Source organism: Dasypus novemcinctus, chromosome 12, assembly GCF_030445035.2.
Source record: "Dasypus novemcinctus isolate mDasNov1 chromosome 12, mDasNov1.1.hap2, whole genome shotgun sequence".
Classification (NCBI taxonomy): Eukaryota; Metazoa; Chordata; class Mammalia; order Cingulata; family Dasypodidae; genus Dasypus; species Dasypus novemcinctus.
This window is the reverse complement of record NC_080684.1, coordinates 77,411,237-77,424,176: the sequence shown is the minus strand read 5'-3', so window position 1 is coordinate 77,424,176 and position 12,940 is coordinate 77,411,237. Positions and strand designations below refer to the sequence as shown.

The 12,940-nt window shown below is 41.1% G+C and overlaps 1 protein-coding gene across 1 annotated transcript in view; it reads left to right on the top strand.

Moving 5' to 3' along the window:
• Positions 1 to 232: 232 nt before the first annotated feature.
• The window catches only part of UBE2N (ubiquitin conjugating enzyme E2 N), a 46,615-nt gene continuing 33,907 nt past the window's right edge, over positions 233 to 12,940 (top strand). The window contains exon 1 of the mRNA XM_004446744.3: positions 233 to 754. Within this exon, the coding sequence (XP_004446801.1) occupies positions 725 to 754 (30 nt within the window). The 5' untranslated portion in view covers positions 233 to 724. The remainder of the gene's footprint in view (positions 755 to 12,940) is intronic.

Here is a 12,940-nt window from a genome sequence, read left to right as displayed (position 1 = left end):
TAGGTCCAGGCGTTCAGAAGCCATTCTTCTTCCCCGCCCCCAACTCGTTTTAACCCCTTTTCCTTTAGTTATGAGAAATTTAAACATCAAAACTCTCTGGCGACGGTTTTCCAGGATAAAAAGCAGGAACCACTGTCAAAACGTTTGCGATTGAGTTTCAGTCTTCCTATCCCTTTTAGGAAGGAGCGCGTCCAGTGAGGTCAGGTTGACCGCAGTGCTTGCCTGCAGCGCTAGGCGGGGCGGCGCGCAATACAGGCACATAGAATGAATGAATGGGCGACGGCGGCTGCTGGGCCTCTGTTACGACTTCGACCCGCGCAGGAGCGGCCGCGGAAAAGAGACCTGCGGGGCGCGGGCGACCTAGTCCCACTACCGCGCGGCAGGCCCGGCCACGAGCGCCGAAGCTCCGCACCGCCCTGAGCCGCCCCCCCCCGCGTCCCTGCCCCGCCGCGGCGCGTCACTTCCGCCACCTCCAGGCCGGGGCTGGGGCGGGGAGTACGGGGGAGGGGGCCCAGTCCGAGAGAAGGCCGCCCGAGCCCGAGCCCGAGCCGGAGCCCGAACCCGAGCTCGCGCCCTAGCAGGGACTACATTTCCCGAGGGGCCTCGGCGGCGGCGGCGGCGGGCGCGGCAACGTCCCCCGGAAGTGGAGCCCAGGACTTCCACTCGTGCGTGAGGCGAGCGGAGCTGGAGACGAGACCAGAGGCCGAACTCGGGATCTGACAAGATGGCCGGGCTGCCCCGCAGGATTATCAAGGTAACCGCCCAGGCTGGTCCCTGGCTTCTCGCTCAGCTCTTGTCCACTTTGCGGAGCGGGCAGCGCGGCTGCTCGTTTCCTACTGCCCGCGGCCCATGGTGGGAGGGCCGAGGTAGCCCTGAGAGGGTCTGATTGCGGCTGCGAGGAAAGTCGGGCGCTGAGGAGGGGGCGCCGGGGAGACTTCCGGCCGCCGTGGGGCAGCTGGGCGGCGGGGGCTAGGGGCTTCCAGGCGGCCGCCCTGTGGGCGGGGAGGCCTGGTCCGCGCCGGGTCCGAGGGTGGGGCTGCGGGATTCTGGTGTAGGTCGCGGGCCTCCGCGGCCTCTCAGACCACCTCCGGGCGGAGGCCGCGGGAGCGCGGGAATTGCGGCGAGGCCCGGACGGGGGGCGGGGGTTGTGGCCCGACACGGCCCCTTGACCCCGGAACCCTAGCTCCTTCAGGGTGGGAGCGCTGGCGTGCGGCAGCTCGGGGTTCAGAATGAATGAGTCGGGAGTGTAATAAGGCCTGGCGCGCCCGGCGTCCCGGGAGGCGGCTTGGGGCGGACCGCGCGTCCTACAACTGTCCGCACATGTTTGCCTCTGGCCGCTGCGGCCGCGGGAGCCCGGGGATGTGGGGGGCGTCCGGCGGGCGGGGAGCGGGGCTTTGGTCCCTGTTGCTCTTACTTCCGCGGTCGCCTCTCGTTTAAATACGTTTCCGTTCGTTATCTCAGAGAAGTGATTTTACTTTGGTTGGCAAAGTCTTTCAGCTATTTCTGTTCAGAGGAAATAGTTGAGCAGGAGATTAGAGGAGGGCCGCAGTTATTGGGGACTTTGTGAAATCTTTGACTATTTTGTGCACTTAAATTACTAAATTGTTTTCCGCTCTTTTATGAATACTGTACTTTGACAAGTAACGGCATTATGAAAAATTCGGCATTTTCTTGTTTGTGAAAATCTTTCCGTAATATGTCCTCGAGTCTTCAGATGTGAATTGTTTCTTGTAATCCACGAAACGTAACCTTGGAATTTTTGTCAGTTTTTAGCCATTCGTTCAACATAGGCGTTGCTCAGTATGCTACGTAAAGTGACCATATTGCAGCATTATTTTATCTGATCTAACCCTATGGACCTGTATTTAGTCTAGTTCATTTTTCTAAAGACTTTGTCAGCCTTTAAATGTTGATGTGCTTCGTGCAGTTACAATTAAGTATACCTGAGAGTGAAGGGTGTCTCCGGCCTAAAGCTGCTTGATTTATAGAGAAATAAGACTCGTGCACGACTATTTTTATAAGGAAAATGTTCTTGAATATTAGGGAGAGTAGAACAGCTTGTTTCTATACCTTCTTTCGAACTACGCTGAAGCCTAGTAATGTGAACCTTCATAGTGAGAAATTTGTTGTGTTATGGATTTGTCTTGGACTCTGTCCAAGCACGTTTAATTGCCCTATGCGTTGAAGGTTTTTAAAATGTGATTTTAGTTATAATGCATTCTCTCAGTCCCGAAGATCGTTATTGATGCCCCAGCTTAAAAATGAGGGGCAGGGGTTGATGATAGATCTCTATACCACATATTCTTACGTTTGTATTTACTGTTAGTCAATTTTAAAATATATAAGCTGACATTCAAGATAATTCTCCAAAATACATATTTTTCCATTTTTGCTTGATTCTGGAGATACCCTGCAAGAGTAAATTAAAAGCTTTGGATAGAAAATAAATTCTGTGGGACTTTGTTTAATAAACTTACAGAAATGATTGAATGTGGTAAGTTTAAGTTCTCATGGTTCAATGTTTGGCACACAATTTAGTTTACATTAGACATTTGTATTTTAGTTTTTAAACCAAGACAGTGATAACTCATGCTGTATTATATCGTCTTAATTTTACAGTGTCTTAAAAGCATCTCTAATGAGTGGTGCTTTGATTTGGGTTTTATGTAATAAAAATTAGTATTAAATGGTGTAACGTCATTTATAGCTTTGAAGGGCTGTTTTTTCCCAATCTCTCGAAAGGATTAAAAGATTATATTGTTATTTTTCTGGTGCCTGTGTTTTCATTACATTGGTTGTTCCATATTAAGTGAAAATGTTTTAGTTTTTATATCAGTTTATTTTAAATTTGCCTCTTCTCATCAACTATATAAGGTTCTCTGGTGGAATATAATGGTGAGGGAGATAGCTCTCTTCTGAGGTGTGGAAAACATACCATTTTTCATTGGACTGTTAATTTATTTCTTGATTACCTTTGTCAAAAGGATGAAATTTAGTGTCAATTACAGTGTCAGTGTTTTCTTATCTAGTGGAAATATTAATATTTGATTTTGACAGCTATTAATATGATGCTTTCTACCTCGTAATGGTCATTATTTACATTTTCAAAGTTTTTACACACATTTGATCCTTGCAGAAAACTTGTGAAAAGGCAGCACATTTTATAGCCTAAAACCAGTTAAAATGGCTTTAGGTAAGAGGCAAAAGAACTTGAATCTTGACTCAGTGTGACCTTCCCCTGCCTCTTGTTATTATCAAATGAGATAATATATATGAAAGTAACTTGACCTTTGAAATAACCATACAAGTACAAAATAATTTTTTGAATCGCTGTTCACTCAGTTATCTCACTCAAATTCCCATATCCAATCCAGTAGCAAATTCTGAAGACTACACATTTCTCCTTCTTTCTTAGACCACTGTCATCCAGTGCTACCACCATCTGTTGCCTGGCCTACAGTATTGGCCTCCTGAGCAGCAGCTACTGTTATAGTTTTAAAATATAGATCATGTCACTCTCCTGCTCAGAACTGTACACATGTTCCCCATTATATTTAAATAAAATTCTGATTCTTTTTTTCTCCTTCCACAAAGTCCTACATGAATCTGGGATCTTCCTACCCACTAGCGCATTTCCTGCCATCTCCTTGGCACAGTCCATTTCAGCCATACTGTTAATTTGCTGTACGCTGAATAATTTAAGTGGTTAAGCTTGTTCATGTCATGGGGGTTTTCTCCTGTTTTTTTTTTTTTGCATTGCTTGCTTTGTCATTTCATTCAGTTCTTGGCTCACATGTCATCTCCTCAGGTCTACCCAGACTGCCCTGTCTAAAACGGAGAAGCTCTCCTAACCCCCATAGGTTTTCTTTATAATACCTTATCACTACTCAGAAGTTACTTATCTGTTTATCTCTCTCCCCACTAAAGCTCCATAAAGGTAGGGACTTTCAGGTGACTTGGATATTGCCACAACTCCTGGCACATAGTAGGTACTGAATATTAATTGAGTGAATGCATGATTCTCTTTGGAGGAAAATTTTAGTTCTTATTCTGTGTAATGATTTGTTATTGGTACTGTTGAGGAGATTACATCTGAACGGTTGGAGTTAACACCAGTGTCTGAAAAGTTAGTTTTTCATTCCACCAATAAGTTCATTAAAAAACAAACCAGTTTCTTTCTTGTTGACTAAGAAATATCTACGTACAGCACAGGATTTGAAAGGTTCTAAAGGGTGCATAGAGAAAAAGGTGTCCCTCATCTGTCTTTCAGGGTTACAGTTTCCCTTCCCATAACCACTATTACTTTTTTAAAAAGATTTGTTTATTTATTTATTTCTCCCTTCCCTTGTTGTGTGCTCTCTGTGTCCATTTGCTGTGTGTTCTTCTGTGTCTGCTTGTCTTCTTTTTAGGTGGGACAGGAACCGATCCTGTGACCTTCCAGAGTGGGAGAGAGGTGTTCCATCTCTTGTGCCACATCAGCTCCCTGGTCTGCTGCATCTCTTATTATCTCTCCTCTGTGTCTCTTTCTCTTGCATCATCTTGCTGTGCCAGCTCTCTGCTCGGGCCAGCTTGCCTCTCAGGCCAGCACTTAGCATGGGCCAGCTTTCTGCTTGGTATTACCTGTTTATTAGGTATCCTTTTGGGAAGTCAGTGCACTTAAACAATTAGACCTATTTCCCCCCTCCCCCATAAAAGTAATCAGGAAAATAATAAAATAGAACCTTAGGAAACATAAGTTAACTTACTCAAGGGGCATATTTATTTGATTAAAACTTAGCTAGTCAGTTTGCTATGATTAGAGTTTTGCCAGTGTTTTCTAAAATTTTTACTTTTCTATTTGTTGTGATTTAGTTTCAGATTTTTAAAAATTTGATAGAATCTAACTTTGCATTGAGACTTGCATTCTATGTTTCCTGTTCAGTAATTATAACTTGTGAAAATCTAGGCATCACTTTTCCTATCACATTTACAAGCCACTCATTTGATCTGTATTCTAGTAAGGTACTCTTTTTAGTAAAAAAAGTGATTCGAAAAGCTGACCCTTTTTTTTTTTTTAAGATTTATTGTTCCCTATCTCCTCATTGTTTATACTTGCTGTATCTGTCTTTTTTTTTTAGGAGGGACTGGGGACTGAACCGGGGGCCTCTGATGTGGGAGGGAGGCAACTCATTGCTTAAGCCACTGCTCCCTGCTTTGTTGTCTCTCATTCTGTTTTTCCTCTTGTGTCTCTTGTGTCATCTTGTTGTGTCAGCTTGCCTTGCCTGCCTGTTGCGCCAGCTCACCATCCTGCTCATCCGCCTTTAGGAGGCACTGGGAACCTCTGCTCTCTGCTTTGTTGAGTCTCTCACCATGTTTTTCTTCTTGTGTCTCTTGTTGCATCATCTTGTTGTGTCAGCTCACCGCACCTGCCTGTTGCACCAGCTTGGTGTCATCTTTAGGAGGAACTGGGAACTGAACCATAGACCTCCCATGTGGTAGGTGGGAGCCCATTTGTTTGAGCCACAGCCACTTCCCTGACCCTTATTTGTAGCCATAAAAATCTTTAGCTGATAATATTTTTTTCCTGTTAAAATGTATGAAAACTTACAATGATGGAGAGATTTAAGTTGTAAATTGTAATTAAAATTCTTCTTTGGAAACAAACTATTATCATAAAATTTTGATTAGAAAATATTGTGGTTCTTAACTTTTGTTTGGTCCCATTTAAGAATTTTCTGAAAGATCTAGACTTTTTCAAGTAAATAAACTTAAAAAAAAAAAATGTTTTCTGGGGATAAAGTTTTTTGTCAGGCTTCTTTGTGGATCCCTTAGGGCTCCATGAACTCCAGGGTAAGAATCCCTGAACTACCTTTGATAGTGATTAAACTTTTAGGCTATAAGGTTACTATTTAATATTATACCCAATGTTTTTATTATGAAATGTGAGTATAATTGAAAGCAAGTTAAAAATAGCAGTCATTTGAGTATTATTTTTTAAGCTTCTCTGTGTCAAGCACTGTAAAGGATCGTCCTTATGGCTGCAATTCATGGATTCCCACGTAGTAGAAATTGAGTTTTATCAAATCATCAAGCACTTCTTAGATCCAGTATGTGAGTGACGATGACTTCAGAAATGTTATGCATTGCTTTTTCTACACTGTTACCACTCTTTCTACAGTCATGGAATTTAAAAAATTATTATTATTAGAATAGGCAAGGGAGTAAAGAGTTTATTAAGAAACAAGAAAATGAGAAAAGTACATGGTGCAAGGCATGGACCATGGGCATGCTGCAGAGTGAGATGTCTGCTAGGGCCCCAGATCAGGCCTTTTAAAAGTCTTTCCTCCTCCCCCTTCATAATGTGAGGGGGGCCTGAGCTGTTTGCTGTTCAGACAGTCATGGAATTCTTACACATTAAGAACTTTTCCATCCATTCTTTGTTCGAATAAGGTATGTGTAGGTCAAAAAGTTGCAAGATCAGGATTCCTGATTTGGAATTCAGTACCTTTTCTTCCCCTCCTATACCTTGTAAGATCATTTACCTGTATAAAATGGATTTAAAAAAAATAGCTTGCCCTAGATATTCAGGTAGTTTCGATTTTCGACTTAAATTTAAATATCTTATGAGTTACTGATGTATGTGGATTACAGAAATAGATACAGAAACAAGAAAACGAGGACAGCAACCATCATGGGCTTTGGAAATTACAATACAGTTATAGTTCTGGTGTAGGTGCTTAATTATTACTGCTTTATGCAGTATTTATATTGCATAAGTTTATTAAAATTTATGCAATATTTCTAAAAACAATACATTTGAAGGCATAGAATGTATAGTAATATGTCAAGAAATAATAGTTCTTATTTTGTATGAAAGATAAAATTGGGTTGGACTGATGATTATTGTTCCAAGTTATTTGCAGATGTATCGGATCACCAGCTAAATTCAATTACAATCTTAGCAACTTTTGAAAATACTTCCCAAGTGAAGAATTTTGGGGGGAGAAATATTAAATACAGTCATCCTTAATTTGTAGCTTGGATAAGATGTAGGATGATGGTAGTCCCAGAAATTGAGAACTTTAACTCAAGGGTTTTCTGGTGGCAAAAAACTTATTTCATGGTTGGAAGAACTGAATAAATTAGTAGGAGCCCACAGAGCCAAAAGAATTCTTTCTTATCCATTTTTCCATTAGCTACGCCACATTGTTTGGGTCATTGTGTATTTGTTAAAATTCTGGATGAAGTTATTCTAAAATCCCCTAAGGGTGTTTAGGCATAATAATTTTTATAATTCATGAATTGACTTGTAGCTCAGCTCCTTCTAAGTAATTGGGATGTGGCTGTAATTTAAAGTAATTTTAAACATTGGTTTCAGAATCTGGTATTGACACAATGTGCTTTTCTTTTTCCTTTTTCTTTTTAGTAATTGTCTTATTAAAACTCTTCAGATTTTCATACACCTTTCGTTTCTATGCCATTACATTATAAGTCTATCATTTGGTCTGTTTTGGGCAAATCATTTGTATTTTTAAAGTCTTTACAACCTAGGCATAGAAGGCCTCCTAAGAAAATATTGGGGGTGGAATGACTCTAGCGTGAGGGTGGCACACTTCCTCTCCTGTCCCCCTAGATCTCTGGATTTGAGGAAGTTTGGGATTCTGGTGTGAGGGGGCAGGAGAGCAGCTATTTCTCTCTTTCCTGCTATTTCTTAGAAGCAAAATAAATTTGAGACACTACTGGATCACACCCTAAAATATTCTAGTACTAACTTTAAACAGGACTTTTAAAAAAATACTCAGTTAAGTTTAAAAACAGATTAAAATGATCTTACATTCATTTATTTATTTTTTTTTTAATTTTTTTATTTTTTATTGACTTTGTAATAATATTACATTAAAAATATATATGTGAGGTCCCATTCAACCCCACCCCCCACCCCCCCTCTCCCCCCCCCCAACAACACTCGTTCCCATCATCCTGACACATCCATTGGATTTGGTAAGTACATCTTTGGGCACCTCTGCACCTCATATACATTGGTTCACATCATGGCCCATACTCTCCTCTATTCCATCATGTAGGCCCTGTGAGGATTTACAATGTCCGGTGATTACCTCTGAAGCACCATCCAGGGCAGCTCCATGTCCCGAAGACGCCTCCACCTCTCATCTCTTCCTGCCTTTCCCCATACCCTTTGTCCATTATGTCCACTTTTCCCAATCCAATGCCACCTCTTCTATGTGGACACTGGATTGGTTGTGTCCATTGCACCTTTATGTCAAGAGGAGGCTCAGATTCCACCTGGATGCTGGATGCAATCCTCCCATTTTCAACATTCATTTATATATTAAATTCAATTTTGTGTTTTCATACTGAGGGGGAGGGTATTTGACAGTTCCTGACTTAATTTCCTTGCTTTTATTTGGAGAGAAGAAAATAAGGAAAAGTGCTTTCTCAATATAATTCCCCTTATACTTGCACATATTTTAATTTTTGCTTTGACTTTCCAAAATCATTTCTTTTCATAGTTGGAAGCACAGTGATTTACAGCTATAAAGCTTTAAGTTTCTTACCTTTAGCTGTAAAAGAGCTATTTCCATTAAGTAACAGTATTTTGAATAAAGTATTGAATAAAAGACGTGGCCTTATTGTAGTTCAGATAAGGGTTAAACTAAAAGTAGGACAGACTGCATTCAAGGTATCTGTCACTGGTTATGATTTAGCAGGAAATATTCTAAATAGCCAAGTCCTATTTCTTTTTGCCTTTTTGTGTTGTTGTTTGTGGGTTTTTAATTTTTTTTATTTTTATGTTTTATTCTGTACACAATATTACTTGTCTTCTTTGTTGAAGCAGTAAGTCAGACAATACTTTCCATATAGTATCTGTCCAAGTGGCTGGCCATAAAACATAAAAACTCCAGCACCACATTCATCTGAAGGGCATTCCTGAGGTAGGGGACTTATTTTGCCATTCTCGTCCACCTTATGTATTTCAGGACAGCCAGTATAACCTCCTTTCTCTGATGCTCATTCTTTTTGGGAGTAGTGTAAGATGTCTTCCTTTTCTTAACACCATGGCAAAGTCTCGGCACAAGATGAAGAGTGGACTCCTTTTGAATATTGTAGTCAGGCAGGGAACGTCCATCCTCTAGTTGTTTGCCAACAAAGATCAGTCTCTGCTAATCAGGAGGAATTCCTTCCTTATCTTGGACCTTGGCTTTAATTTTCTAGTTTATCTGAAGGTTCACCTTTAGGAGTGATAGTCTTTCTCTTCCAGGTTTTAGGAAAATCTGCATCTTGGCGATAGCCCTACCACAGATGGCAGATCAGAAAGGAAGAAGATGCCTATTGCTTATCAGGATCTTCTCTCAGTTTATTTGGAGAGCTGTTGATACATAGGAATGATAAGATATTTTCTGTAAACACTGAATTTTCGGGTGGTTGTAAATTTAGTAGTTGTTAGCCCCTGCCTTCCCCTTATTCATTTTTATTTTATTGTATTTTTGTTTTAAAATATTCAAGTGATTTTAGTGTGCACCTTGCAGAAACACTGGGTTTTTGTGTGCTTGATTCAGTGCAGAGATGGATAGAGTGGGGGTGGGGGATACAGATAAAGTCATGCAGCCAGTGCCTTCTCATATGTAGAATATAAAGGCATCAAATGGGAACACCAAAGAAGTTAAAATCTGGGTCGGTAACCCTCAAGATTGGTTTAGGGAAAATTTTGACTGGTGCATCTGAATTGAACTTTGAAGGATAAGTAGAAAAGTGGGGTGGGTTTGTAGAATGTCTTTTTGGGTTAAGGATATCTAACTCTGGGGAGATATTTGAGCAGTGTTAAAACTAACATGAATGGGTACTTCTTTGCTGGAACCATGGATGCAATCTTGTAATTTGAAGTTTTCTTACACTTCACATGCGTAGTTCATGAATTCATGTTAATCATTAAAAATTCAGTTAATAGGCTAAAGCTCTTATATACTAAAAAATAGATAATACAGAGAAAAAAACTTAATTGTGTATTGATACCCTAATTCACATGCCATAAAATTCACTCATTTAAAGTGTATTTTGTTGCTTTTTAGTATATTCACAAAGTTGTGCAACCATCACTACCATCTAATTCAAGAACATTTTCATGACCCCAAAAAGAAACCCCGGATTCATTAGCAGCCTCTTTCTATTTACAGCCACCCAACTCCATCCTCTCCACCCAACCTGGCAACCACTTTCTGCTTCTATGGATTTGCCTATTCTGGACATTTCTTTTGACTGGAGTACAGTATGTGGCCTCTTGTGTCTCGCTTCTTTTCACTGCATAATGCTTTCAAGGTTCATCCATATGGTAGCATGAATCAGTACTTCATTCTCTTCTAAAATTTTTAGCTTAAGTTTTGTCTAAATAAAAACTCAAGAAATGACAGTGCTGAATGAAGTAAGGCAGGAAATTTAGGAGATATACCATATATGTTGGCTCCCATAAAATTACTCACATTTGAAGCCTGCATTGCTTGTAACATTTAAAGATTATCCTTCAGGTTTTGAGAGTCAGTTAAAAAACAGAAAAAAACTTCAATGGTCACCAATATTTATCTTTAAAGATTAGACTGGACAGTATAAGAAGTAATTCCTGAGCCAATTCTGGTGAATAATGGGTAGAAATCAGATTTGGGTTTTGTTCTTACCTCTGGGATTAAGAGGCTTTTCGACCTAGGCCAAGTCACTTGTTTTCCCTGAGCCTCAGTTATTTCTAATTCCTATTTTAAAACTTGATGATTCTTTGGTCCAGTTAGGCAGAAGCTATTGTCATATACTCGTAGGATTGATTTTTCCCTGGTCTTTTAAACTGGCTCTTAGGCAGCTCCAAAATTGTGCAAATCCTCTGAACAGTAGCAATATTCTGGAATAAATATATAGCTTTTCAGTATGTTTAATGAAGGCCTATATCATATCTATTATAATAGTTTTTAAGCCTTTAAACATGGGTGTTCTGGGGTTCAGACTCTGGACCTTTTCTCATTTTCTGTGTTCCTGAATGCTTACCTGCCTTTGGTCCTCATTGATCACTGATTCTAAAATCTAACACTGAATTTCAGGTCTCCCCAATTGTCTCCTTTTATAAATTTCCATTTAGTGTCTTGTAGACATTTTAAATTAAACTTTACAGTGGGGTGTTTATTTTGCTCAAACATGCATCAGCACCTCTAGAGTTCCGTCTTTTTAATAGTTAAATCAACATTAACCTACTGGCCTGATGGACTCCTCTTTCCCCTTCTCTTTCTCTTCCATGTTCCACATTCAGTTTGTTTCTAAGCCCAATGATTCATCCTCAGAAATTACTCTGCCTCTTAGCCATTCCCTATTCTCCTCCTCCCAATTCTTTTTGTATGTGGGCTTTTATCCTCTCCTGAATTCCCCCTCACCCTCAGATGGTGTCCCCATCTGTCTGCTCACTGCATTTCTTGCTCATTGTTTGCTTGCTGTTTCTGATTGTTGTTTTTTGCTCAATTTCTGCTCATTTCTACTTTAGGAGGCACCTGTAACTGAACCTAGGATCTCCCATGTGGAAAGTGGGTACCCAACTGCCTGAGCCATTTCCATTCCCTGCTTGTTTTGTTTTTGCTTGCTGTTCCCTCTTATCTGCTCACTGTTTTCTGCTCATTGTCTGCTCGTTGATTTTGCATGTCTGTCTGTCTGTCTTCCTTAGGAGGCATGGGAACCAAACCTGGGACCTCCCATGTGGGAGGTGAGCACCCAACTGCCTGAGCCACATCTCTTCCCTCTCGAGTTTTTTGTACTAATCTCAGAATTCATCTTCCTGTCTTAACTTACACACATACACACACACATACACATACACATTTTCATCTTCCATGTCCCCATTCTGGAAACACAGATATGACCAATATGGCTCTCCTAGGGTATATAGGATCAAGTTCAAACTCCTTAATCTGGCATATAAGACTGTTTCATAACTTGACCCTTTTATCTTATTCATTTCATGGACACCTCCTTCCTTGTGTATATTTCCCATACAACCTCCCAGTCAAAATAGCGAATTTTCATCTTGTGAATTAAGCAATAACTTAAGTAATTGACTTTATTTTTTTTTTTAAGATTTATTTTATTTATTTCTCTCCCCTTCCCTCACCCCCACCCCCACCCCCATTGTTTGCTCTCTGTGTCCACTCACTGGGTGTTCTTCTGTGTCTGTGCGCACCCTCGGTGGCACCGGGAAACTGCGTCTCTTTTTTTTTTGTTGCGTCATCTTGCTGCGTCAGCTCTCTGTGTTTGCGGTGCCACTCCTGGGCGGGCTGCACTTTTTTCATGCGGGGCAGCTCTCCTTGCAGGGCGCACTACTTGCGTGTGGGGAATGCGGGGACGCCCCTGCATGGCACAGCACTCCTTGCGCATGGCAGCTCTGTGTGGGCCAGCTCCACATGGGTCAGGACGCCCTGGGTATCAAACCCTGGATCCTCCTCCTGGGTGCTCTATCAGTTGAGCCACATCCGCTTCCCTGCTTTATTTTTAGGTATCCTATTAAGACACTTCTGGGAAGCAAATGTTGGTCCTATTTTAAATGAGTCATTAATTTCAGTGGAAGATCTTTTAATTTGCTTTTTTTAACCATTGGAAAAATAAAGTATTTGACAAGCCCCAGATTCAAGGTTTTGAGTACCATATGTACTTTTTATTTTGAGGAGGAAGTATTGGGGATTGAACCCAGGACCTCGTACATGGGAAGCTGCTGCTCAACCACTGAACTACATCAGCTCCCCCTTTTTTATTTTTTAAGGTACCAGGCTGGGGGTCAAACCTAGAACTTCTTATGTGGGAAGCCGGTGCTCAACCACTGAGCCATATCGGCTCCCCTGAGTTGGTTTTTTTTGTTTGTTCCTTGTTGTTTGTTTTTAGGAGGCATCAGGAACCAAACCCAGGACCTCCCATGTGGGAAGCA